The 27,114-nt window shown below is 45.9% G+C and overlaps 7 protein-coding genes across 7 annotated transcripts; 2 read left to right on the top strand and 5 right to left on the bottom strand.

The window, feature by feature from the left end:
- Window positions 1-289: 289 nt before the first annotated feature.
- AOL_s00210g360 (uncharacterized protein) lies at window positions 290-4,336 on the bottom strand (the record flags this gene model as incomplete). The annotated part of the gene is made up of 3 exons (XM_011129161.1): window positions 290-673; window positions 739-2,360; window positions 2,416-4,336. The coding sequence occupies 3 exons, from the start codon at window positions 4,334-4,336 to the stop codon at window positions 290-292; spliced, it is 3,927 nt and encodes a 1,308-aa protein (XP_011127463.1).
- Window positions 4,337-6,207: 1,871 nt separating this feature from the next.
- On the bottom strand, window positions 6,208-8,040 carry AOL_s00210g359 (uncharacterized protein; the record flags this gene model as incomplete). The annotated part of the gene is made up of 4 exons (XM_011129160.1): window positions 6,208-6,475; window positions 6,534-6,697; window positions 6,776-7,236; window positions 7,341-8,040. 4 exons carry the CDS (start codon window positions 8,038-8,040, stop codon window positions 6,208-6,210), a joined length of 1,593 nt encoding a protein of 530 aa, XP_011127462.1.
- A 1,554-nt stretch (window positions 8,041-9,594) lies between these two features.
- AOL_s00210g358 (uncharacterized protein) lies at window positions 9,595-10,955 on the top strand (the record flags this gene model as incomplete). Its single annotated transcript, XM_011129159.1, has 3 exons — window positions 9,595-9,883; window positions 10,022-10,365; window positions 10,428-10,955. 3 exons carry the CDS (start codon window positions 9,595-9,597, stop codon window positions 10,953-10,955), a joined length of 1,161 nt encoding a protein of 386 aa, XP_011127461.1.
- A 535-nt stretch (window positions 10,956-11,490) lies between these two features.
- AOL_s00210g357 (uncharacterized protein) lies at window positions 11,491-12,355 on the top strand (the record flags this gene model as incomplete). Its single annotated transcript, XM_011129158.1, has 2 exons — window positions 11,491-11,518; window positions 11,583-12,355. The coding sequence occupies 2 exons, from the start codon at window positions 11,491-11,493 to the stop codon at window positions 12,353-12,355; spliced, it is 801 nt and encodes a 266-aa protein (XP_011127460.1).
- Window positions 12,356-18,291: 5,936 nt separating this feature from the next.
- AOL_s00210g356 (uncharacterized protein) lies at window positions 18,292-21,178 on the bottom strand (the record flags this gene model as incomplete). The annotated part of the gene is made up of 3 exons (XM_011129157.1): window positions 18,292-20,510; window positions 20,579-20,993; window positions 21,113-21,178. The coding sequence occupies 3 exons, from the start codon at window positions 21,176-21,178 to the stop codon at window positions 18,292-18,294; spliced, it is 2,700 nt and encodes an 899-aa protein (XP_011127459.1).
- A 1,830-nt stretch (window positions 21,179-23,008) lies between these two features.
- Window positions 23,009-24,296, bottom strand: AOL_s00210g355 (uncharacterized protein; the record flags this gene model as incomplete). Its single annotated transcript, XM_011129156.1, has 2 exons — window positions 23,009-23,046; window positions 23,120-24,296. The coding sequence occupies 2 exons, from the start codon at window positions 24,294-24,296 to the stop codon at window positions 23,009-23,011; spliced, it is 1,215 nt and encodes a 404-aa protein (XP_011127458.1).
- Window positions 24,297-24,890: 594 nt separating this feature from the next.
- Window positions 24,891-26,459, bottom strand: AOL_s00210g354 (uncharacterized protein; the record flags this gene model as incomplete). Its single annotated transcript, XM_011129155.1, has 2 exons — window positions 24,891-26,252; window positions 26,385-26,459. 2 exons carry the CDS (start codon window positions 26,457-26,459, stop codon window positions 24,891-24,893), a joined length of 1,437 nt encoding a protein of 478 aa, XP_011127457.1.
- Window positions 26,460-27,114: the final 655 nt, after the last annotated feature.

Genomic DNA, 27,114 nt, shown 5'->3' with positions numbered 1-27,114 from the left:
AGTTGAGTTAAAAGAAAAAAGAGGGGAAAGCTCTGAATAAATACCCCGAGAACGCCAGCCATAGAAAAAGGCTTCCGAATGCTATCAAACCAGTATAAAAGCCCGTAGCCATGCAAACCCCATTCGAATCAAAGTGATCGATGGGAAAGAGTGGAAACCCGCGTACACCAAATAATTACATAGTACCCCGCTAGAACCCCAGGAGTAACCTCGGAAGGGATCGCCGGGTACAATAGGCCATCTTAAACACGAAATGTCCAACTAACAGCTCTACAGAACGACCAACGAATCAAGGCACTCCAAAACCCCTGCCGTTCTCTAAGGCAATCCTCAACTTCTCCCTCATTTTCTTCCTCCCGCTATATTCCGGCAGCAACAACCGTCCAAAGCACGTCAAACTCGTGGGGACACGTTCGCTATCCCCACCATTCCTCTGGATCACAAACATAACGCTCGAAATTCCGCTAACGGGAACACGATCACTCGCCGTGACGAATTCCAATAGTGCCCGCTTTTGGTCATTATCGTAAGTACGCACTATTGCCCAAAAGTCTTTGATACATCGGTGATTAGGGTGATATCCATCATCGTACTTGGCAGCTGCCTCGAGGGCCGCTATATCAATCTCTTTCGAGCCTTCAACAAGGTGTCGGAGGGTAATGGGGTTGAATAGCTGGGCCACCAGACATGTTAGCACCAAATCGACAATAAGAATAACAAACAGGGAAGCAAGCATACGCTAAGACTCTTTCTATCCAACATGGCATGAAACCCTCTTTCGAACGCCTCGAACTGCGGTCTAACGGATTTATCCGTAAGCCAAAAAACGTAATCTTTGACATACTGGTCCCTATTGGCGTTTGTCACAAGCTCCGATTCTTCGGTTTCCGGCTTCACAAACTTGTCGCTTGTGATCTTGACTGGAGAAGTCGATGAAATACTCGATATATCTGCTGAGGATATCGACTGTTGTTGTTTATGGTATGCTTTCCAAGTAGCTGCGGCTTCATCGTTCTCATCGATAGCGACGGCACTACTTCGTCGTGAAGGTGATGCGGAAGGCGATTGCGAACCAGGTGTTAGGATTTCCGGGGTTAGAATCCGTCGAGACGATGTGTCACTAGTAGATATCGAATCTGCAACGTCTGGAATATTCTGTACCTGCCTCCTTTGCGCGGTATTCATCGCCGTTAGAAACTCTTGCGCTTCCTCACCAGCCGGCGAAGACAGACTGGTTAACTGCGGTGGGATTGCGAGTCTCGTCGCAGAAGTTGAAGAAAGACCTGCTGCCGCCGCTTGAGTTCTCATAGCAATACGATAATCTCGCGTAGTAAAAGAGTTGGCTGGTAACCAGAAATTCAAGTTGGCTAAGCTCGTGACTCGCTCCTTCTCGATCTTCATAGGTGCCCACCTATCCTCTCTTCCGACCTTCATCAAATCCACGCTATGCACCTCTCCGAGTGCTTCATATCCAAACTCGTAACTCCTCACAAATATGTCTCCAACATCGCCATCCTCATCACTCCACTCCAAAAGCTTCTTCATTCCCTTTACTAAGTCGGGCCACCCGTCCCCTAAATCCTCTAGCTCCACCTTCCACCCTAAAAGCTTCCTATACATCACCAAAGGGAAACTCACGGGTAGTGTAACTCCGTTATAAACCGCTAGACCCACAAGTAACCCCAGCAACTCAAATTTATGCATCGGTTCCAGTGTGACGATTGAGAACCAGCTCATCCGCGTCCTTTCGTCGGGCACAAAACACCCATATTCTCCTTTTGTAACCTCCTCCCATATCAGCCTGAAATACTCCTGTTGTACACCACCGTGATCCACACCCTCCTCGCCCACGTCTAAGAACCTGACTTTCAGAGGCCGTAAACATTCTCGTAGTTCCCTTCCCACAAGTTGGTTTAGCGTGTCCATTACTACAGAGCTTCGATGCACCTCGAGACATAAATACATGTTCATCGCGATGTCGTAGCTTTGCATGATAAAATTCCGAAGCCAGGGTTTAAAGTTATCTCGCCGTGTAACGTCAGCCATCTGATTCACAAACCGGTACATGGCGAGCGCATCATCGTACGCCGCCGACATGCGATGGAAGTTGATCGATCGAAAGAATTTGACTAATGCAGAGGGTGGGAGTAAGAAGGCATGGTTCAATAGATGTGGTGGCTCTAAAGGCCGCGGAGGGGGCGAAGTTCCTGCGGGGGGTGTATTTAACAAGGTCGGGGTAGTATTGGCCTTCAGTTTCTTTAAGTACCATTTTACAGGCATGTTTTTATACTCTAGCCTGTCGGCTAGAACTTGGTTGTGGAAGTATGATTCCTCAAGTCCTAGAGCCTCATGGTCCTCGTCTGCAAATGCTGTTAGCAATATCCTCACCAAACGACATGATAACAGTGTACTTACATAGAAATCTCAAGAATGCAATACTAGCATCAACAACCCCACCACTCCGAGGCCTCTCGCCGCCATCCCACTCACTTAGCATTATTGCCCTCATCCACTCCATCACACAGACTACCAAACCCCATCCGCCCTTCCCAACTCCTGAAAGTACAACTTCGCTAGCCAATTCCTTCCCCAATTCTCTCTCCAATTTTTCAACCCTCCCACTCCTCTCGATTTTTGCATACCCAAGCATATACCCTTTAAGAATCTCCTTAACAGAATACTGGAAAAGCCCGAAAGCAGACCAACATCTTGCGAATCTCTTCGCTAGTCTCATTTCCCCTTCATCTTCGAACGAGATATCTAAAGATATGCTACCTCTACTCCTCTCCCTCCTGCATTGCTCCCAAACCTCTGGGGTCTTGATAGGGCATGCGGCTGTAAGGACATGGAGAGTTATGGTAAACACCTTCGCCGCAAGTTCGCTTCCATACTTTGACGGATTCACAACTTTGCTCTTCTCCTCTCCGACATTGACTTCCTCGACCGTAGGGAAAAGGTCCCCAAGTGCTTTCCACAAAGAATCTACAATTTCCCTGCCAAATCCTCGATCAAATAACGCTTTCATACTATTTGAAACCAAAATCCCTTTCTCGGCTTTCACATCCTCGGGGAAGCAATTAGCAAGATTCTCAGGGCGGCTGAACACATAGTGACAACTCTGCCGTAAAAATCCTTCGGCTTCTCGCTTCGCAGACTTCGACGCGGAGGTATCATCCAGCATTTTGATCAAAGCAGAGACAATATCCACTGTGAAGTGCGTAACCGCTTGTGGGGTTGGTACTGTATTTCTCGATTGGACTGGTGAAGTGGTCGGGTTGCTGCCCTTGTCATCAAGAGCAAAGGGCTTCGCCACTCGGCTCGGGGTCGTGTCTATGGATCTTCTATGCGTGATATCACGGGCACTATGGCGGTGAACATGTTGTGGCGGCGGGGGTTTGAGGTCATTAACATCAGGTGTGAAAAACGTGTTTTTGGGAGAGGTAAGATATGACGACAGGTCGTGGGAGAGTTTTCGGCGTGAGGATTTGGTAGGTTGAGGAGACCATGATTGATGGGGCGGTGGGGTGGAGAACTGATATGTTGGACGAATATGACCCGGTGTCGTTCTATCTCTGTCTGTAGTCGGATGATTCGGAAGTGTAGCAGGGGTATAGCTCTCGCCAGCGTTCGTAGATTTCGGTGCCGTGGTTGTACTTTGATCCTTCTTTGTTTCCTGGTCTAGACGTGTAGGTTCCGACGAAATTCCCCGACGTCTTTCTCCACTTTCTTTTTTAACCTTGGAAGCACTCTCCCCCTTAACCATTACATCCATCATATCTCTAGGCGGCGGAAGCACGCTCATTTCCAAGCCCCTAACAGCCGTCGTATTGAACAGCCCTTGCATAAAGCTCTTGGGGTCCCTCATCCCCAAGTCCGGTTTTAGCCTCCCACCTGCCGGCCCAGCCGCAAGATCAAGTTCCTTTCTAACTTCCCCCGCCAAACCAGGACATAGAGACCGATAAGGCTCGTCAGCAGTTGCGAGCTGGCATGCTATGATCCTCGCGCTTAGCGGTGTAAACTCCCGCTTACTAGCCGAAGAACCACCGGTTGTAGCGTCTTTCCTCGCATGTAGCTGTCGCCGAGCAGTAGCGCATGTTGGTGTCGTGCAGACCGGCCGATTGCATCCATGGAGAAGTTGGTGTATATACTTTTTGACCAGAACATTGAATTCTCGATGTCGTTGGGCTTGTGAAAAAGAAGGTATGAAAGATGGATCTTGGAGAGTGGTCGTGTTTTTGACAATCAAAGGTGGTGCGTGAGGTGGGAGCGAAGAGAAGTTGTATGAACCAGACCGGCGAGGTCGTGGTGTCGCTTTCGCATCATTAGGGGCAAACATGGTGAAGGCAAGCCCTGGTCTATATATAACAGCAGCGATTAGGAGATGAAGGTCATAAGAGGCTTCGTGTTCGTTGAAATAAAGTCGAAATATAGGTATCTTCGAAAGTATAATAGGATGCCTTGATAGAAATATAGATTAAACAAACATGAAGTTGTCGGTTTTGTTGCAACGAATAAAGAGGCTTCAAGCGTATCGAATTGTTCCGGAATCTATCGCATGATTCAAGAGGGTGGATTGAGAAAATATCTAAAAGCCGCGTCTATCCCAGCTAGACCGCGAGGCTGCCGGAACGAAGAGCGAGAGTCGTAAGATGACGCTAGAGAATCCGTACCTGTCTCCTGGTCCGAGCAAATATGTATAAACGATGATGAAACGATCGATTGCAAATGCGGAGGATGAAGGCCTGAGAATGCCCTTGGGGCTGGTACGGGTGCTGCCAGGGAATGGCTTTTGGGATGATGTCAAGGATCCTAGTCTCGCTGACAAATCGGGTGATAGCTTCCGGCGCCCACTTTTGGGATATAGAAGGGTGCTTGGAGGCAGGAACGAAGTTGCAGAATACGATATCGACGGCGTCGTTTGATGGATCAGTACAATACCTGCGAAACGAGAGAAGGTTGAGATGTTCCGAAGCTACTGCAATGTTGGTTAGATTTGGTGAGATGGCCATGTCATGCCATGTCGAGGTTGGTTGGGTCGAAAGCGGCCACATGGAAAACCCGCGAAACAACGCACTGCACACTCCCATCTGGCCTCCATGCACTGCAATGGCACGACCTGGGAGCCGGCAGTATATCGTATGGCCATTAAGATCGAAGCTTACTTAATATTATGAGCGCGGTTGTAGGTATACAGTACAGCGTAGGTTTATATATATCAGATCTAGATCTAGAACGGCTACCTACGATGATCTCATGGCATGGATAGGCCGGCAGCTATCGATATCTTGTTTGAATTGAATATGTGTATATGCACCGCATCGCACTGGTCTATGCTACCATCAAAGAATGGTAGTTATATCACAGAAAGTGTATGTACGAAACACCGAAAAACTCCAGTTCATGTGCAGGGAAAAACAGACTAAGGCACGACTGGCAATGCATCGGAAAAAAGAAAACGCGATGGGAGAAAAAAGGCAAATGGGACCATGGAACGACTTTTGAGGTCAGGAATGAGGATCGTACGAATGACCCCTTTCTATAAGTGCGTGGCTATCATGAAGAGCATGACGGCATATTGTTGTGACGTTAAGCTGGGGCTTGAAGGAGTATAATAATAAAAAACAAGAGAGCAATGATAACGGAGCCTCATTAGAAGGAACAGCGGTCCCATCACGATCCATGCCGATGACGGAAAAGGGGGGCTTGCGATTGAAAAGAAGAAGAAAGTGATATGAAAGACGAGCCCACGCCGCTTGTTATGATGTTAATTGCATGTTAGAAAGGAAACGGAATCAAATAAACAGAGGCCCAATAAAGGACCGAACGGTAAAAAGTTAAAAGAAAAAAGAAAAGAGGAAAAAAAAATACAAAATCACTTTATTTTGGAGCCTTGCGAGTTTGTCGAACATACTCAAGGAAAGAGGGCATGGAGTTGTTGCGAATGCGATTGGTACTACTGTCATTTTTCTCGAAGAGGCCGGGAAGGAGCGCTGGGGGTCGCCTGTTTCGAAGTTTGGTTTCAACCTCAGCTTCGTACTCCTTCTGTTGATTTTCTATTTTCTGGGCGACAATTTGTTGCTCGGCTTTGGATTTGAAAACAATAGAGGACCCTTCAGAACGTGGCCCGCAAATGATTTTGTCAAGTTGAACTTCGCGCGTTTCAGAGGAATATTCGGACCAAAGTTTAAGGTGGCGGCGATTCTTATACTAATCAGATTCGCGGTGCACCAAAGACGGATGTCCCTGATGATCGAAGTCAGAGCTGAAGAAGTATTCGTGCTCGCAAGCCTTTTTGGCGGATATACGACCAACGGGGTCGTAAACAAGAGTTTGCTCAAGCAGATCGAGACCGGCTTCGTCTAGGCCCTTAACTTGGGTGGCGAGATCCTTGCGATCCCATTGTGGGAAGGTTGTTTTGTAGTCCGGGAGGGAAGAAACGCCGGGCCAAGTAGCATCATCTGGGGTTCCAAGGATACTATAGGGAGATATTAGCGCAAGGATAGGAAGAGGGCCATCGGGAGAGCAGTTCATACCTAAAGATCTTGAAAATCTCATCGATTTCAGAGTCGCCGGGAAAGAGAGGACGACGTGTAACCATCTCGGCGAAGATGCACCCGATGGACCAGGTGTCGATTCCCGTGGAATATTGTTTGCTACCCAATAAAATCTCCGGAGCACGGTACCACAAGGTAACAACCTAAATCCTGGTTAGTAATTGTACGTAGGTACAGCGGAAAAAAAGTATTATTATTTTTTTATGAAGAGAAGAGCTTACTTCGTGGGTGTAGGTGCGAAGAGGGACGCCGAAGGCGCGAGCCAATCCAAAATCAGCAAGCTTGAGGTTCAAGTTACTGTCAATCAAGAGATTCTGTGGCTTAAGATCTCGATGAAGAATACGACGGCCATGGCAAAACTTGACACCAGAGCAGAGTTGAGACATGAACTTCTTGACGAGGCCAGGTTCTAGTGGAACGCCCTTTGGGACGGTCTCCATATATTTTTTCAAGTCCATGTCAAGGAACTCGAAGACGAGATAAAGCTTATGACCATCGGCGTGAACGATGTTATGTAGACGCACGATGTTTTCATTCGTGTTGAGTTCTTTGAGCAAGGAGATCTCGCGGATAGCGGTGGATGGGACACCCTCATCTTCTTGTTCAAGACGGATCTTCTTGAGAGCGACGAAGCGGCCTCCGTGGCGAAGATCACGAGCCTTGTAGACGACACCATAAGTTCCTTGGGGCGCCGTATCAGCATTAGACCTCGAAATATAGATATAAAAATGTAGGCATAAAAATATAGATATAAATTTTAATGGTAAGGGTTGAGAATTGACTCACCTTCACCAATCTTGTCAATTCGCTCGTAGTTCTCCATAGCTGTCCAGGTGGAAGAGACTGATGAAGATCTCTGGTGGTGCTGACTATTATTATTATTATTCTTATAGGGGCTAGGTGGTCGAAACATGTAAGCAGGTGGTTGAGGACCAAGAGGCGGTTTACAACCAGCAGAAGGAGGAAGAGGTCGACGGATAACAGGTGGTTGAAAATCATCAGGTGGGAGGGAAAGGCGGTTACGATGATCGAATGCAGAATGAGCAGGAGGAGGAACAGCGTGATGATTCAGGATTATCTGGTCCCGTCCGCTATACTGGTTCGGGATATGTCTGCGAGGGGCAGCAGCCATTGGATGCCCAGGGTTGACAGCCAACAAAGCAGGATGCTGCTGTTGCTGCTGTTGCTGCTGTTGCTGCTGACCCAAAGGAAGTGGCAAGGGATGTCCGAGGTTCATTTGCAAAGCCAAAGCCATAGGATGACCGGGCCCGGAAAGGTACTGTGGCTCAGTGGCAGCACGTTCCTGGGCAGCCAATAAAGCAGCACGATTGGCAGCTTGCCTAGCCGGGTCTGGAGCCACATGCTGAATGGACTGTTGGACATTCTGGGGCAAATATGGATGACTGACTCGGGGCTGACGAGGAAGCTGGTGATTAGGCCAGCCACCAGGGCCATTGCCACGACCAGCACCGCCTCTACCCAGCATTTTTGGGTGTAGTATTTTTTTTGATATAAGGGAATATAGGAAGCACAAAAACAAAGCAGAGCAGAGCAGAACAGAACAAAACAGGGAGGGGGGGTTGGAGATGGAAATGCAGACGGGATATCGAGGAAACCGATCTGATGAAGCTGATGATGATGAGGATGGTGGTGGTGATGAGGCAGCTTGGTGTGTTGGGCAGCAGAATAATAACTAGCCCAGGTCTCCGACGTAGATGGCAGACACGTCGCACACACACAGGTGACGTACTCGAACAGAATACAGACGAGGCCAAGACGTTGAGAGCAGAGTAGAGAAGAGTAGAGTGGGGAGTGGTAATGGCAGCAGATGGGGGGAGAGGGCATGTTGAAGCTGGTGAAGTGTTCCACAGCCATTTTTATTTATTGCGTACGCAATTGGAAGTGATGGCTGTGATGTGATTGATGTTTATGACAGCATTTCATGGTGATCGTCCAGGTAACTTACTAGGTATTTCGGTAGAATAATAGAGACAGAGGTAGATAGTCGGTCGATAAGTAGTAACGCGATGTCGACGTGGTTGTCAGTTTTGTAGCTTTGGAGTTTTTGTAGTTTAGCAGTTTTGTGTTGGTCCTGTTGTATTTTGAGCTAGTCCGCACCAAAACTCGTTGTCCAATGAAAAAGGCTGTTGGAGGTTACTTTGGCAGCTAACAAAAAGAGAGAGACAGACAGACAGGGAACGAGAAGAAGAATAAGAAGAAGAAGAAGAATGAAGAAAAAGAAGATGAAGCTGTAAGGTGATCTTGAAGAACCTCGGGATAATTCAACAGCTTCAGTGCTTCTCTCTCTCTCCCAGCTGTCTGAATTGTATGAGAGCGTGATTGTACTAGGTGGAGAGACGGAGGGAATTGGTATGATGCGTGGGAGGTATGCGTGAAGTCTGTCGACGTCTGTTCGTTGTGGTTGAGTGGGAAGAAAAGGCCCCAGCTGATTCTTATCCTTGTTCTTGTTCTTCTTGTTCTTGTTCTTCTTCTCTTCTTCTTCTCTTTGTGGGCATCGCAACACCCCCAAACAAATAAACACGACAACAACTAACAACCACCACCATCACCATCACTCTCAGTCAAAGTGCTTACTACTAACATTCCTGACTTTGTTACTTCTTGACTCGAGCCAATTAAGAATGGTATGGTATGTATCATGTACATGTACATGTACCTCAAAGTACTTCTCAAAGGTATTCCTACTAAATACTTAAGTAGTTACCAATAGATACTTTTTGAAAAGAGTCCCAACGAGGGGCACGTTAACTACGCCACGCGCGCCCTCTTTCGGAACAAACCACAAACCATGTTTGCCATGCCCTGGCTGCCTCTTCGATATCGGATTGAATCGAACGGACATGGCGTCGGATGAAATTTATTTGCTTGCTTGCTTGCTTGCACACTCACGCCACTCCTCCCAACCTTCAAAACTCCCTCGTCCTCCGAATACCCAACAAGAGAAGGGCTGATTATGATAATAATAATGAAGCCAGAATCGAACATTTGATGGATATAGGGCCTTTTTTTGTTGTATAAAATGCCGAAGGATAGCTCTCTTGAAGCCCATGTGACAGCTCCTAAGTCTGTTCGGGATCTCCAAAAGTACTACCAAAAGCTGCCCGTCGAATTCATACCCGAGGACACACCCCACATTCTCGACTTCCGGAACATCAATACGACATCCCTCGATACAAATAGCTTACTGAAAATTACTGAGACGTTATCGTCGGAGACACTGGCTGCGGCATATGGAAAATTTCTCGAAGTTCAGACGGATCCGATCGTTTTGGAACCTGTGAACGTCTACGAACACTCATATTTACCAGGTAGCTACCAAAATATATATCTCGAGCCTATCATTGCACCTTCTTGCCTCTATTTCTTCTTCTCTTCTTCTTCTTTTCTTCTTCTTCTCCTTTCTTTCTTTCTTTTTTTTTGGGGGGGCGTTAATTTGACTTGTCTAGGTCTTCGAATTCTCCCATCTCTCCTGCCGATACAAGCGCAAGAATCTCTACTGTCGAAACTACTTCTCAGGGATCTCTCAAATCAGGAGCATCTCACCAATGTTCACCTACACTACAATGTCCCATACCCCGAGACAGATAAATCCTTCTTTAGTCTCCCAAAATCTACCACCTTCATACCTAAAGACCCGGATGTCCACAAACCTTTAAGTGTAGAGGAAGTACTCGAGAAGAAACTACGGTGGATGACTCTGGGTGGACAGTACGACTGGACTACAAAAGAGTATCCGGATGGGCCGCCTGTGCAATTTCCAAAAGATATTCGACATCTGATCCATAGACTCGTATGCAACCCCTGTTTGTCAATGTTTCTGGTGGGTTCAACTAACAATATCGGTATCAAAAGTTCCCAGCCGTTGAACCAGAGGCTGCGATTTGCAATACATACTCTCCTGGCGATACCCTTTCCACTCACAGGGATGTCAGCGAAGAGGCTGACAAAGATCTCATCTCAATAAGTATCGGCTGTGATGCTCTCTTCTTGATATCTCTCTCGCCCGAGTCCCAGGATGACAATGCAGTGACACCCACCAGCAGCACCGTCGCATCCCCAAAACCACAACCACAAAAGCAAAACAAGAAGAAAAAGGGCAAAGAACCCCCTCCGCCGCCTCCTCCACTCGATAACCACACCCTCGTAATTAGAATCCGCTCAGGGGATGCCGTGGTAATGGGAGGCCAATCACGGTGGGCATGGCATGGAGTCCCCAAAGTAATCGGAGAGACGTGTCCCGAGGAGCTCACTCGATGGCCAAGCTTGTACGACCATCAAAGCCCAGAAAATGCTGACACAATCGATTGGGCCGGTTGGATGAAGCGGAAGCGTGTCAACCTGAACATCCGCCAGATGTACGAATCCAGCGGCCCAAACTGAACTAAAAAGAAGCTTTTCCTCGGTCGGCCACATTCCAGGGCATCCAACCGCACCACGGCACACCGCATGAGTCACAGTGGGAGGTAGAAGAGAAAAAACCGCACCCATTAGATTGGTTCCTGGGAATCCAAAGCTAATCTTCGAATCCTACGGTCGACAGACCTGCAGTAGCCACGGCACATGCACGAAGGTACAGGCGAGGGGGCAAGCAAGCCTGTGCCAAGCTATGGGCAGCCCGTAGAACACACACTAACCCACATTCTGACTGGCACTTGCGATGATTGTGCCAATCTGCCGCTCAATTCGCAGCTCAATCGATCGTTTAAGTTCAGATATCGTTTTTTGTTTTCAAAGGCCAATCGACCTTTTCCCCTGTCCCTACAGACAAGCCATTGGAAACCAAGGAAACACTTGGTATCTAACATACCTCCCATATATATGACTAACTCTATCCTTCCCTCGTTCTCTCTTTCTTTTCTTCCATTTCCAAACTTCCTATCCTCGCTGGTGTCCATCTCATTCTCAACTTCACAATATGCCACCACGACTGATCCACCTCGTCCGTAAGTCCCCTCCCAAACCCCCAATCTCAGCTAGTGATAATACTAATGACATCACAACACACAGGCCATGCCCAAGGCTACCATAACCTTAATTGGCAACACCATCTTCGCGATCCGACCCTAACCGACCTCGGTCACTCTCAATGCCAAATCCTCGCCTCTAATTTCCCCTACCATAACTCCATAACCCATATCATCTGTTCCCCATTAAAACGTACCATTCAAACCACTCTCGAGTCCTTCTACCCAACCATTACCCGCCTTGTCTCAGAAAACGAGGACTTCAAAATCCGCGCAGATCCTTATTTTCAAGAAAATGGAGAATGGGAATGTGATTTAGGTTCCACTATCCCAGAAGTTCAAAAGTTCTTGTCAACCATTGTTGACAAGGAGAACGTTAAGGAGGGTACCCCTCGTGGGTATGAACATCAATCCCATCTTGATTTCTCCGAAGTCAGAACTTCAACCCCAGAATGGCCTGAAAAGAGAGGAATATTCGCAGCACGAAACGTAGACAAGCGTGGAACGTATGCTCGAAACTTCTTATTCGAGAATTATAACGAAGATGAAGAAGTCATCATTGTTAGTCACGGCGGGTATCTACACGTCTTGACTGAAGACTGGGAGAGCTACGATGATATCAAGGGTACCGGGTGGGAAAATACCGAAAGGAGGAGTTTTGTATTGAAAAAGAACGAAGAAGGCAAGGTGAAACTCGAAGAAACGGAGGAGAGTATAAAGAATAGACGGGCTCATCATGCTGAAGGGGATACGGATAGTGGCACAGAAAGAAGGGAGACAGAGGTTGCAGGTCACCATGGTAATTCGAAAAACTAATCGAAAGTGGTAAAGACTCTGAGATTAGTGATTTTGGGGGGTTGGGAGGCTTATTGTACTTGCTTTAGCTTAATAGAATACCGTGACTCTCACGTCTTACAAATATAAGGATATAGCAACAGACACCGGCTAAATTTTATATTCGTGATCAAATTCATCTATGACTCAATTACATGATAAGATACCCCGAGAAAAACATCGTCGGTTAATTAGTCCCTTGATACGTACACAAGTAAATACCTACGCGAAGGCAATATGTCACATTCTACCCCCGATCTTGTCTCTTACCCAGCCCCACCCAAAATAATCCTAGCATGGTCGGTCTAACACGGCCATAATCCCAAAACCATCCTAAATACCGATGTTATATAAAGTATATTACCCTTCCAAATTCAATGCGTATTACCGACACCTCATACGTATTTGTTTCTTCTTCTTTCTCCTCCAAGCAAGCATCTTAGCAGATGCAGGGACGTCAGAGGCTAGCTAAGAATTCATTTATCACAACCTGGCATAATATGTATATATATAATATTGCTTCAAAATCTATTCCAAGTGAGGGATTATATCGATTACTATTGCCTATATTTTTTAGAATTCATGCTAACGCAACAATACCACAGGCAAAGCTATTATGTCATCGATTGATCCGGTGGCAATGATATGTATAATAAATATATCGTATGGATAATAATAGCCATTGAATCGCAGATGAAGCTTCGAAGATGGTGTAGAGGAATTATCTGTCGAAGAGAACTGAAGGTTTATTGAGATGTAATTGTAATCCATGGATTAGCCCAAAGCTACCACGGACTGTAAATAAAATTATATAATAGACAAAGGTGCGATAGTGGATTAATCTATATATATTTATATAGTCCGATATCGTATTAACTTGAATAACGGCATCAAAGATATCGATGCATATTTCCGCAATTCCAACTTTGGGGATGTGTGCATGTAACTGGAAAATATATATCTTGACCAAAATATACCATCTTGAATTCATGACGTTGACGCCAACATTAATTTGCCGATAGAACCCAACTAGTCGACTGGGGCCTAATCCATGGATTAGCCCAAAGCTATCCATGGATCCAGCAATATATTAGTGTGTTATCAGATGAATATTATAGTGATATACTTATATATATAATCGTCGTATTAGCTTTTCAATTGAGCGGCGATGTACCAGTGTCAAGATACATATACCCCCTCATCTTCACATTGGAATGTCAAAGCATGAATATATATAATCAATTTCTAACATAGGATATTTATTTATTGAACGAACCGACATGGGGAAGCTGAAATCAAACGATCTGAGGTGCACTCCATGGATTGGCCCAAAGCTATCCAGGAATACAGATCTATTTGTGCTATGATAAATTATAATATCATGGAGGGGTGATACCTATTATGCGTGGTGTTATAATTATCATATATATCGATGCTCTCTGTGTACACGTGTGCTCATATATAAAATATGACATATGCCATGAGACGCTATACTGAAATGCGAAATAAGACCCCGGGAAATAACAAAGCATCTACGACCTCGATTATACAGAAAGTATGTATGACCGTAAGTCGACGTGATTTTATTTGCTTCGGCCGTTGGTTGAGTCATATTTGAGAGGTGCAGAATTGGAATTTTGCGTCGACTAATATTCGGATTAGCCTTAAGTACGATGCTTGAGTGAATAATGAAATCATATCATATCGACGTCGTCGAAAAGGGACTTGTAATGTTGATTCGAATAATCTACCAGGCTGTGGGAGTGGTTTAAGGGGGTATTGCTAGAGCGGTATGAGTATTTATATTTTAGCCATTTAACCAATCGATCTCAATCCTAATATGGGATTTATGTATATTGAGAGTTTGCACGTTTGAGGGGTACTGTTGATGAGAGGAAAGAGGTCAAGAAGTGGATTTTTGGGAATGTCAGTACTTACCTACCTATGGATATTTAGAATTTTATAGTAACTTCTCATCCTATCCAAACGGAATGCATGTCACGGAAGAGTTTCGAATATTCCAACAAGATCCTGCAATATCTGTATCTAATTACAGCTTAGTTTCCCAAACCAATCTTTTAGAAACATATGGATGTTCCCAAGGGTTTGTAGAAGGTTTGGCTCCATGGGGCCAACCAGCTGACGACAGATAATCGAGATATAGATATGCATTTTAGTGTATGTATATGGCCATAAGGTGGGATATCAAATTTTATTATAGAGACCGAGAAGATATCTTTTTGTATCCTAGTTTTTGAGAGCAGCTGTCTTGCGAAACATTCATCTGTATCGGATGATAGTTATTATTGCATTGCCCAGGTCCGATCCACTTTTCTGGATCTGGGAGCTTTTTCGATTTATATTGCTATGTGAAGGCCATGGTATTTTGGCAAATTAGTCGGGCCAGCAGGCATGGAATCTGTTATAGATCTAAGTCCGAAGATAGTCCCTGATGACTGTAGTTTGTAGGAGTTGTTTGTGATGTTTGCCTTTACCGCAACCTTCGCCTCTACTAAAAGCTTTGGTTGTAAGCTATGATTTGCGGATCGATATGATATAAATTGAGTCTCGAGACCGGATTAAGCGGAGGTCAAAGGGAGATATCGATGAGGCTCGAAGCTGAGGCCAATAGGACTGAATAAAAGTCAACCAGAAGAATGGTTCACCGAAAGTTTATTTGAAGGTATGCAAGTGTAGTGGAAATGTTACAGTGTGGGCTGTGCAGAAGGGATATATATACCTTATACCACGCTTTAAAATCCCTTAGGAAACTCTCATGAACTTAAAGCATGGAAATCCGTAGAAGGTAGGAGCTACTAATATCACTTTCTAGTTTAATCTGGGCTGAATTGTAGACTTGATTTTAGTTATTCCCATGTCATAAACATCCTAGCTTGCAATGACGACTAAGATATAATTGTTCTAGAAGTGTACGTAGATTATGCATGTATGTTGCCGTAGGTGTATTGTGTTATCATTGGGTTTTCTACAGTCTATGAGGTTGAATGGTGCAATAGAATATGCGAATACCCGAATTAAGCCAGTATGAATATCCTACTTTTCCATAGTTTGTGGACTTTTGTAAGTCCATCGTGTATGTACATGTTGAGCATGCAGGCGCAGGGTACCCGTTGACGACTTTATGCAGGGCTGACCCCCGACCGTCCCTTTGCTCAAAATGTTCAAGATATCATAATTATAACCTCTATATAATGCTTCCTCACTATTAGTCTCAATTGAATTTTTTATCACTTCCCCAGGCCTGGGAGGTGCTTTCTATGATTATCGATAATTCAGCCGAATGCTCCTGGGCTTTGCAATTGGCATGGGCCTCATATCGTGGCAGATACAATCTCCGACGAAACTCATTCAATGTACTCTATATTGTCAAGTTTGAAGAGCAGCAAACATCCGAGCATTATAGCTCAGTGGTCGGAGTGGTAGCTCAGCGGTAGAGCAGGAGATTGCAGTCCTACAGGCCAATATCTCAAGGTCCCGTGTTCAATCCACGGTCGCTCCTTTCTTTTTTGCGTTTTTTTTTGGTTGGTACCTGCTGGGGCAACACATTAGCTATTGGTTATGCTCAACGCTAACAGTGAGGATTTGGTGATATATACCTTTAACCTACCTGATATTTATTTTTGCCTATGAGAATTTTATGCTCCGACGGATGGTGAAGAAAAAGAAGTTAAGATCCTGATGGTGAGGATTTGCGAATTTGGTGGTGGGAATATGGCATGCTGTTGCGCCATTTGTGTGATACTATACGACATCAACTCACCATATGGTACCATATGACCTGGGCGGTACCGGGTAAGTTCCGTGGGCTTCAAGGGGTGGAAGTAGGACGAGAACCCCTCCGAGGAATTATGATTTAATCACAGAGATACTGCTGTGATCTACTGTATAGTTGCATGCTCTAGAAGCTGGATAAATCAGTGTCTGGGGCCGGCCGTGGGGCTCTATTCAAGCAGCATCACACCTATACCTATGATATAACTCTCAGCTATTCTAAAAGAACATTCGAGACGGTATAAGAACATTGGAGAACAAACTCCCGTCTCAGAATCGAAACTACAAGAGTTAACACTAATATCAACGGCGACCCTTTATGATATTATACTCTCTTATCCAGTTAACTTAGGATAAATAAGATCTTAAGATACTTATACCTACTCTCTCCATTCATCATTTCTTTTAAATATATAAAACACGATAGATCGATTTGATATATAATATATGTCCGAAAACCGAGCTCATATGCATACTTAAGTAACTATAACATACAGTGTAAATAAGTATTAATTCTGTAATTCTACACACATCGATATATATCTTTCGTCAAGCTAAGGTTTCAGCTAAAATGGTGGAACTAGTACGTTTTTTTCGCAAAGCACGATAGTACTATAGTCAGCGAGTTCGATATAAACATCTAGCTATTCTAGCAACCGGCTTACAAAGTCATATTTAAACTAGATCTAGCTCTGATCTAGACCCATAATATTCCAAACTCTAGCTACACCGGCCGATGACCAAAATATCAATATACATATATATATATTTAAACCAAGAAAGTGTCAAGAATACCCGCTATGAGGGTGCAGACGGCTATCCGTATGCTTACATATTATGGCGCGGTTCTGAGGCCCCGGACCAGGAGTAGGGGAAGTATTACTGAGTAGGGTGCCTAAGTATGAACAATTATAATATCAAAGGACTGGCCTATACTACTGGTACCTCGGGACTTTAATTACAGAGGATTCTGAGGGCTTATTATGTAATATAAGAGCGAAAGAGAGTGCGCTATGAGTATAAATACTTAAATTTAAAAATCAAAATACGTACTAAAGTTAGAAGGCCGGCGGCCGGTCTAATTCGCACACGTACACGAGCTGACAGGCCCGTATATCTCTTCCTTCAACTTCGATGAGGCTGTGATACACCTCTAAATCTGCCAACATCTCCTACATCATCAAGGGAACTCTCTCATGCCCAGTATGGGAAGTATTATGAAAAAAGAAACACAAGCACTTGATCATGATCGTGTTGGACACCTCGATACTGCTAGTACCATGGTATTGAATGCAACAAAATGAAAATCTATATTTATATTTACGCCGTTTATCTATTTATCCACATTTATTATAACATCAGCTCCCATTAGTTTTGAATGCGGACAAGACCCACGCGCGATAGGATTTTATTATCAGAGATATGCAACCACTGTTCTGCGAACATCCCGGCTTATATCCTTTTCCAAAGGTATCCATATCATTGGTCTGCAGCTGGACACGAGAAGTCTATATAGCCATTTAATATTTTCATGTATGTACCGATATATATAGAAACAGCGCCAGCTCAAAGCTAAAGCGGCATGTGAATCGGACTTATAGATACTCTTCTAGATCTGCTATACCCATTATTTGCCTATGAACACAAACTTCTAAATAAAAATTCAATGTGGCATAGACCTTCAGGGAGTTGATGAATAACCTCATAGTGCATTCACGTATAAATCTAGCATAATCGTTATAGCTGTATTGCCAGATGAACGGATGTAATGTAATCTTGTAAAGAGTGAATAAGTGAGTAATAAAGTATAAAAAAAGGGGTCGTTAATGAGGGTATAAATGTAATTCCGAGGGACAGGCATTCCATCACAAAAAAATAAAAAAATAAAAAAAGCCGAGCCAGAAATTCCCGCCATGACCAGTTAAACACCATAATGCCGTCCCAAATAGTTTTAGAAGAAGTGAAAAAAAAAACAAGTAAAAGCAAGTGGTGTGAGGGGGTAGAAATGGGGGGAAACTTTAGTATACAAGAATGTAAAATGCAGCCTCGCTTTTTCGAGCTGTCACTCAAAAGTCGTCACAAAAACACCCACCCTCCTACGTATAAAAATCATTCATCGTTGTTTTTTACCATGCGGAATACCCACCGCCACCATAGCCACCCTGTTCGTATCCGTTATTTCCACCATATCCACCCTGTCCATTACCGCCACCGTTCCCATTATTTCTTCCGTATGGCTGTGGGCCCCGTCCTCTTGGCGGCGAAGGCGCCATTCTATTCTCAAAAATTCTGCTGTTGCCTCTTGGTGGCGAGTCTCGAACATCTGGTTGTCGTGCGAATGGAGCGGTCATACTCCTTTCCGGCATGCTAAACCCATCATCTCCTCTCATGCTTCTAGACCCCACAAATCCAGCCGAAGGCGTGTCGGTCATACTTCTCATCGGAGGGCCAAAAGCTGGACCAAGCGCCCCGCTGTTGCTGTAGTATGAGTCGCCGGATTCTCGGCGGACTGGAAGGCCACGAGTTGGCGTAGAAGGTCTACTTCCTTGCTGTCCCTGTGATTCGTATTGCATGAATGGTCGCTGGAGAGGTTGTGGCGGTTGAGGTTGGATTTGGGATTGTGGGGAACGATGGAGGTAGGAATCCAGCACATCGGCTTCGATATCATAGTTTCCGTGGATGTTTCTACCGACCCCGTGTTCCTCACGCTCGAAGTCTTGCTGGATTCTTCTCTGTGGTAGCTGTCTCTGGGCCTGGGCCTGGGGTGGAGGAGTCGATGTGGAGGCAATTGGAGCGCCAGCAGGCTGGTAGGTCGGCTTATTGTATGCGGGACCAGCTCTTCCTTGAGGGGCGGGCTTAGGAGGCGACCTTGTTTGTGGTGCTGTGGTGGTTATTGGTTGGGGAGGTGTTAGGCGGCGAGTCCTTGTTTGAGGGGGTGGAGATGATTTTGTAGTAGCTTGGGCGACAACCGGAACACCAGTATCAAGTTCAAATGCCATAGGGTGAGCAGAAAACGAGTTACCCGCAGCGCTCTGGATAGGAGCGGGAGTAGTTCTTGGAGGTGAACTGCTCAGCTCAATAGCATCGGTAGCTTTTGTGTTAGTTTGTGTGGTGACACCGCCATCCATCTCGAAAATTTCGGATTGTGGCATATGATGAATTGGCGGTGTATGTCGATGCTCTGTGTACTTTGAAAACTCGGGAGCTGGGGACGGGGTATGCGCAATTGGTGGTTGCTGGATCCCCGAGTCGAAGTTTTGCTCCTGGGCACGGACTGGAAACCGCCTAGGAATAGAGTTATTCTGAGGGAAGGGTTGGAAAGGAGCTTGGGTCGGTTCGAAGTTAATTGGTCTATGCTGAACTGGAGATGGCCCATTTCCTAGAGGCGAGATAGTATCATTCCGATTGATGGGTGGGGGACGTTGGTAAAACGGCGATACAGTGTCGTTTCGATTAACCGGCGGGAGATATTGCTGCGATCCAAGAAAGTCATGTGGCTGAAGGGGGGCGGTCTCATATGGATTTGTGAGTGAGGCTTGGGAAGAGTTAGGTCCATGCCCAGGGTCGTAGTTTCTACCATATGGTCCAACGGGTGGTTGTGGTCGGTATAGAGGGGTGTTAGTTCTTGCGAACGGGTCCTTTCGATCCCCTATCAAACTAGCCGACTCATCAAACATCGACGATGTGGTTGACATTGCGGTATCATTTGTAGACGATCTCATTGGGAATTGAGGTCTTGCGGCGGCGTATGGTGGTCTAGAGGGCATGTTCGTATCAGGTCTCGAAGAAACAGTGGTCGTAAACGTCTCCATGGTATTAGTTCTCTTAAGCCCAGGCGCGACCGGTTTCTCGCTAATCGACGGTAGGGTAGGGCCAACTGGGGGCTTCGCAGGTCCGGTGGGAGCATCTTCAAAGTTGGGTAAGGTGGGTTTTCGGGCACCAAGTCCGGCTTGGTCCGCCTTCATTCTTTCCTCCCGTTCTTCTTCGATAGTCCTCTTATGATTCTTAGCAACGACCCCAAGGAGCCTCTTGTCAACCTTCTCCCTGCAGTACGATCCAAGGGTGTGTCCGCTTGGGACGTGATGCCAAATAAACATTATCCAAAGCAGCACGGCGAAAGCAAGGGAAAGGAAAGTCAAGATCCACCAGACACAGGTGAAAAGCATGACGGATAGGATGATTGCCTGTGTCAAAGATTCCTCCTCGAGAGCTTTGATGGAAGCGAGAAGGCCACTGAAGCCACTTTTGGTCGTTCCTGGAATAATCTTGGCTTTCATGACGGCGTAGAGTGTCATGCCATTGAGGATCTGACGAGGTCCATCGGCAAGGAGGACTTTAGCCCAGCCTATCGATCGCAAATTGCCAGTTAGAGAACCTCACACAATGGGTATTGGGATCCGGGAATATTTATACCTTTGAAAGTGAAATAAGTGAACAGCATCACATAGTCGCTTCCGTGTTTACTCTTAGTCAACTCAGTAAAGACCAAGAAACGCTTATATCCACCCCTACCGACGCAGTACCATCTCTGCGCATAAACGTTGAGATAACCGCGCGCGATGCTATTGCCCTTGATTGCCTTGACTGCCCAGAGTATTGAGACTCCAATGAGCACGAACGAGAAAATGATACATCCGGCGAAAATCCATTTTGATATCCTGAAGGGGATGAAGGGGTCGATTTTCGAAGACCAGCGGTCGAAAATTAACAGATTGACAGCTGTGTAGCAATCAGCAGCGACAACGGCGACGCCAAAGAAGGTATTGACGAAGAAGAAGAAATAGGCTACGGGTGACCAGCAAGAGCGAGTCTTGAAATCATTGAGGTTCTAATTTTTTCCTTTGTTAGTAAATGCGACAATTGCATGTAAGATGGATAAGCGCAAATATTCATAGCAGCTACCACCACACCGCTACAAGCAAAAGGGCAATTGACATCAATACTTACAATGTAATCCCACTTCTGCTTCTTATTAATTGGTACCTCATCGCGATCTCTTCGTAAGAAACCCATGGTGTCTACTATATGGGTGTATTGGATTGGAGGACGCGGAAGGATATTAGGTGGTCAGGTGATGAGTGTCGGTGTCGGTGTCGGTGTCGTTGAAGTCGCGCGGTGTGTTGACCGACGTTGTTGGAGTTTTTGCGCTGTCGACACTTGCAAGAAATTCCTTCTCAGATCTCCTTCCACTATTGTCCCCTGTCGCCTGTCTATCTTGGTACTTTCAAAGTATCCTACTTTCTGAGATCCAGTCTACAGTATCGTATTCCCTGAGGACTCCGGCACAGCCAGTCTGATAATGATCGATGGTGCCAAATGAGGGCGTCTGAATACAGTCTCACAGAGACCGCTTCTAGGTCGGATTAAAACAATAAGGAACGGACGCTCTGCCACGATCAACGTGCGAAAAGCAGCAGCGATTCTAGAACAAACAAAACAAAGTGGCAGATACCAAGTGATGGGGGAAGGAAAGAGTGATGATGGTATCTACTCGAACATTTTTAGACCTTCCAGACTGCTGACTGCTGACTGTTGGGCGGCGCGGGGCTTCGAAATTCGGGCCTGTTCACTGTTGGATTTTGCGAAGTTGCAGTTTGTGTATGCGCCCGCAAAGATCCGTAAAAGGAATGGAGGAGGTTGGAAGTGAGTGTATCCCGGTGAAAGATTTCTTCTTCTTCTTCTTCTTCGTCGAATCTGTTTCTTTGTCACAAAACTATAAACGATAGACAATATGAATGAATGAGCGAGTGAGCGACTGGAATTCCTTGACGCTGTCCGGATACAGATATGCTGCTGATAACTTTGGTAAGGACCGTCCTTGCGCAATTCAAAAGCGATAACTGATAATCGAGTCAGGAAAGCGAGACAAGAAATCGACAAGATTGAGAGAAACCATTTGTGGGCTCCGTCAGATTAAGGAGGTGGATTCCTCCACTCACAGGCCTCCATTCCCATGCCATGCCACGGATTGGCTGGTCGGTTCTTTCGGCCGTCCCTTGCAGCTTTTCCACAGGCTAGTTTCAGAAGGCCGTTCACCAATCACAGGCCCCGGTCCGGCCATAATTGTCAAACAAGCTGGTGCCACGGACATGGGCCAGCTGCCTACTTATCAACGGCCACAGGCGCTGTTGGCACCCCACAGCTGACAGATCACCAGGCATGAGAAAGTGCGCGCACCACAGGTGCATGTTCGTAATACTGTTTGACCGTTTCAAAACAGTGCTACAACTGGCAACTCTGTCTGCTTTCTTATACATCTAACATACCTGGTTCAGTTATGATCTGAGCCCTTCCAACGTGGAGCGGCGACGTGGGATCTAAAATCGGCTACTCCATAATGTGTCTGTAGTGTATAGTGTACTGTACATAGTCCTGTAACTACTATCCAGGATGCACGAAATTGTATTATGCCATTGACCAATCGGTTGTAATATTAGACTTGGCAAGAAATGGCATTACAGAGGAATTGTGGAACAACCGTTGAAGGTCTCGTGACAAGGTTTATGCTTCGGGTCCGAGAGCGGCGCGGTGGATATGAGATCAATTTAACATCTGACATCACGAGGCACAATAGTGATACGGAGGGCTAATTTCAATTCTCCATATATATAAATTTATGAAAAATGGAAACTTGCAAGGCTATAGAGCTATATAAAATACAATTATACCGCTCTGGGACTATTATCGTTTGTGCACATATGATGCAGTTGTTGTACATGGATAAAATTGAAGCTAGTCTAGCTCATAGCTAGGTAGACGATGTCAAAGGATTTTGTACTGGACTTATCGTATACTACCAAGCTAGAACCCCTGTTCGAGCATGATTTAGTATTTCCTGTCAAATCAATACTCTAGGGTCTTCTTGATCGCATCAAATATCCCTAAAACACTAGTCAGCATGGCTCGTACTAATATATCTTCATCACATTTAGTCAAAAAAACAAGTAGACTTACTGGCAACATCTGGCAGGTTGAACTGCTCAAAGATCAATCCCATTGGAGCATCAAAGCCTGCAACTCTGCTTACTGGTGCCTCCAGCCGTAAGAAGCATTCTTCTTGAACGCATGCCGCGATCTCCCCGCCTACTCCACCACTCTTTGTGGCCTCGTGTACAATCACACATCGACCGGTCTTCTTGACACTTTCGAATATAGTGACCTTGTCCCATGGGTATATCGTCCTTAAATCAATAACCTCCACGCTTGCTCCCAACATCTCCTTGGCGGCCTTTGCTGCCATCTCAACGGTATACATCGTAGTACCATACGAGATTATCGTAACATCGCTTCCCTTGGCGAGTACTTCTGCCTTCTCCAATGGGAGCTCATAGTCATCGACTGGTACCTCTTCAACAGTTGCACGGTACAATATCTTCGGTTCCATGAAGATGACCGGATTTCTCTCCCTGATACTCGCCAAAAGCAGGCCCTTGGCTTGTACCGGACCTCTAGGAACTACGACCTTCAATCCGGGCACATGACAAAAGAACGCTTCAGGACTTTGTGAATGGTAGAGCGCGCCATGGCCCACACCCATCACTGGCATTCGGATAGTCAATCCTCCACAGTTAAAGTCGCCTGCACCGCGATAACGGTATTTAGCAGCTTCATTAACAATTTGATCGAAAGCTGGGAAGACGTAGTCTCCGAATTGGATCTCTGCAATCGCCGTGTTGGCCTCATGGTGTGCAGCATATCCAATACCGAAGCCGATGATACCCAGCTCGTTCAACGGTGTGTTGAAGACACGGTCTGGGCCGAATTTATCAAGGAGATTAGTTGAACAGCGGAAAACACCGCCGAAAGCTACGTCTTCTCCGAAGAGAATGGCACGTTCATCGGTGCTGAGGGCTGTGGATAGGGCTGAGTTAATCGACTGGTATAGGTTCTGCCGGGCGGTGTTACCAGAAGTCCTGATCGATGATGGGAGTTCGGGGTTCGCAAGAGTCGCCGCCGCTGTATGTGAAAGATACGTTGAAGTATTGTACTGGATCGGCAGGTTCAGTTTGGCATTTGGAGGCCCGTGGCTGCTGTAATATCGCGGAAGCGATACTATGGGAGCTACCAGGGGGCGTTGGATGGTCGACGGCCGGGGCACCCGACATAGGAGGGAGACAGCTTTCCGTCGCATTTTGGAGTTGTATATATTAATTGTGGTGATGAAGTCCAAGATCCTACCGGATTGAGGCCCAGAATGCAAACTGGATGCTGGTGGGTGCAGGTGCAAGACCTGTCGAAGGGAGGTGGAAATGGGAATCTGGGGAAGCTATCAACACTAGCCGCGACTAGCCGGTGAAGAGCTCCATCGAAACACCCAGATTTGGGAAGAACTAATCTCACAACGATTGATAATGATAGATTTAAAAAGGAGCCTTTTATCTGGTAATTCAAACTAAGTATTTAAATAGTTATTCTATAAATGGGTAGCGTTGTATCTAAACAGGACAGTCGAAAAGAGATATCGGTTATGTATAATATAGTATAAAATAGTTGAGTCGTGATATCTCACCCGCCTCAAGATGACGAAAATATCGAAAAAATGAAAGAAAAAACTCCTGCTCGCTGAAATGCCCCTCGATCTGATGTTAACATTCAAAAAAATATACCGCCCTCCAAACAAAAAGAAACTAGAACACCAGTGGAAAAAATATTATGTTAAATAATGCGGGGCCGTTGTTTCGGCTCAATGGCTTCTGTCGTGATATTGTCAAGAATATGCGGTGCATCACTTTCGCCTCCTCACAATAAAAAACCTTCCTCCTTCTTCAGCGTCCTTAGTATCTCTTTCCCTCTTTCCAGATGACTTTTCGGATGATTTTTCGGAGGACTTCTTGCTGTCATCACTTTTTGGGCTCCTTGGCTTATACTCGCTCTTTGATCGCGATGGCCGGCTCCGAGATGAGGATCTCTTCTCCTTCTTTGGGGATATATCGAAAGCAAGTGGCGGAACTTCCGGTTGCTGAGATTTGGTAGAGATAGTAAGTTCGCCCGATCTGGTATCGACAGGGGCGGTGTGCGATCTCGAGGACATCGACGGTCTTCTAGAATCATCGTGTGATCTCCTAGAACCCTCATCGCGGTGTGTGTGCCTTCTTCGGGGTTCGGAATGACCAAATGCTAACGGATCGTCGTTACTGTTACTACTCCTCCTAGACCTGTGGTGCCTTTCGCGTTCCCTCTCTCTTGCTGAGTCGTTGACCTTAATCTCCTCGACTTTTTGTGTAATTTCCATAACCGCCGGGGTTGGTGCTGGCGGCTCGCCAGCAGCTGTGATTGCTCTAACATCACCCTCCTCCACAACAGTACCACCCATATCGATGATCTCTGGTGGTTTCGCTGGCTCACCATAAATCATCTTCTTGATAATCTTGTAACCACCGAGCAAAATAACGGTGGTCCCAATAACACCTCCAGCTACAATTGCAAATTGTGGACTTGCCAAAAATGAGAAAACAACAGGCCAGCTCAACTGGGCACCAGCAAGAGCTGCAGGCGACAGCTTAGCGATGATGGTCGAGATTTCCGCCAGCGTAAGTCCGACCATCGCCAATGTCTCTGGTTCACGCCTTAAAGCATCTACCAATGTCACAACCGAGCTCTGGGCGGCGGCGGCGTGATCAATAATATCTTGAACTTGTGTGAACAATGCAGTCAAATGATCGTCTTCTTCATCGACTTCGGGTCTTGGCGGCAGAGGTGGTAGTGACAAATCTGCTGTGGAAGCACCCCTGAGTGTCAAAGCTCCGGTTGAACCATTCCTCTCACGATTGGAGTAGATACTTGAAGTATCAGACCCTGCATCGCGATCCCTAACCTCAGTACCAGCATCACTCCTTCCATCCTCTATCATACGACGCTCGTGGCGTTCGCGGCGTTCGCGACGACGATCCTCTGTTCGGCTGTCATCTTCGATGGCACGACGAGCCTCCCGACGGGCGCGACGGGCTTCGCGGACTTCTTCTTCATAGGCACGCTCTTTTATTGCGCGGCGAGCTGCCTTCTCGGCATCTCGTTCAGCTTTACGTTCGGCTCTCTTTGCTTTGTAGGCATCGCGAGCCTCACGGAGGGCTCCGAAGATGGTTTTGGACTGTGTTGGGGAGGTTGGTGTTAGCGAGCTAGCTCAATCCATTACACAATCGTGGACCTTGGCCCGATGAGATGTATCAAGATCTGATTGTGGCAAAGCTGCACGAAAACGGATCGACATGTAGGTACTTACTGTATGGATTGCTTTCCCGGCTTTGTCGACAACCTCGACGGTATAGTTAAGGGTTTTCGTTCTCGACGGAGCCATCGTGAGGTATTTTTAGGGTGAGAAGACCGTCTGATCTTTTGTGGTATGAAACAGTTGTCCAACTTGGAGCTGATTGACTGGGGTAACTTTGGAAGAAAAGAAAGAGAGGAAGAAAACTAAGCTCAGGACCAAGCTGAGGTTTTAAGCTCCCAAAATAGTTTCGCTTTATTGTCGAAAGGAAATTCTCAGGAGAAGTTGAAGAGTTCGGAGTTCAGATTTAAGTAAGTAAGAAAATATAGGCTAGAAAAGAAAGAAATCGTGGCTGGGTATTCTGTCAAAGAATGTTTCTGTCGTTCGCCCTGAAAAATTGCTTGAAGGGGGAAAGCAAAGCGGTTTCCTCGTGATTTCGGAATATTAAGACTGCTACCTTTGGAACTTGAAGAACTTTAAGAACATGGATCTTCAAAAAAAAATGTGAAGGGAAAAAAAGAAGGGGGGTTTTCTATATACCATATTTAGCTGTACCAAGCGAGTGAGTATCACACAAGACAGGCTTCCCCCGCTTCATTCAGAGTACCCATTGCTGGTCTGGCTGACGGGATTCCTCTGCTAATACTGGCGGAAGGGAAACAGGTGGCAGGCGACAAGTGAGGAGACATGTCAATGCCCTCACCCGCTCCTGCCAGCGAACGAAACGTTAGTTCGATAAGACTAT

The sequence above is a fragment of the Orbilia oligospora genome (genome assembly GCF_000225545.1).
Source record: "Orbilia oligospora ATCC 24927 unplaced genomic scaffold scaffold00210, whole genome shotgun sequence".
NCBI classification, from domain to species: domain Eukaryota; kingdom Fungi; phylum Ascomycota; class Orbiliomycetes; order Orbiliales; family Orbiliaceae; genus Orbilia; species Orbilia oligospora.
This window is presented reverse-complemented; position numbering and strand designations above follow the sequence as displayed.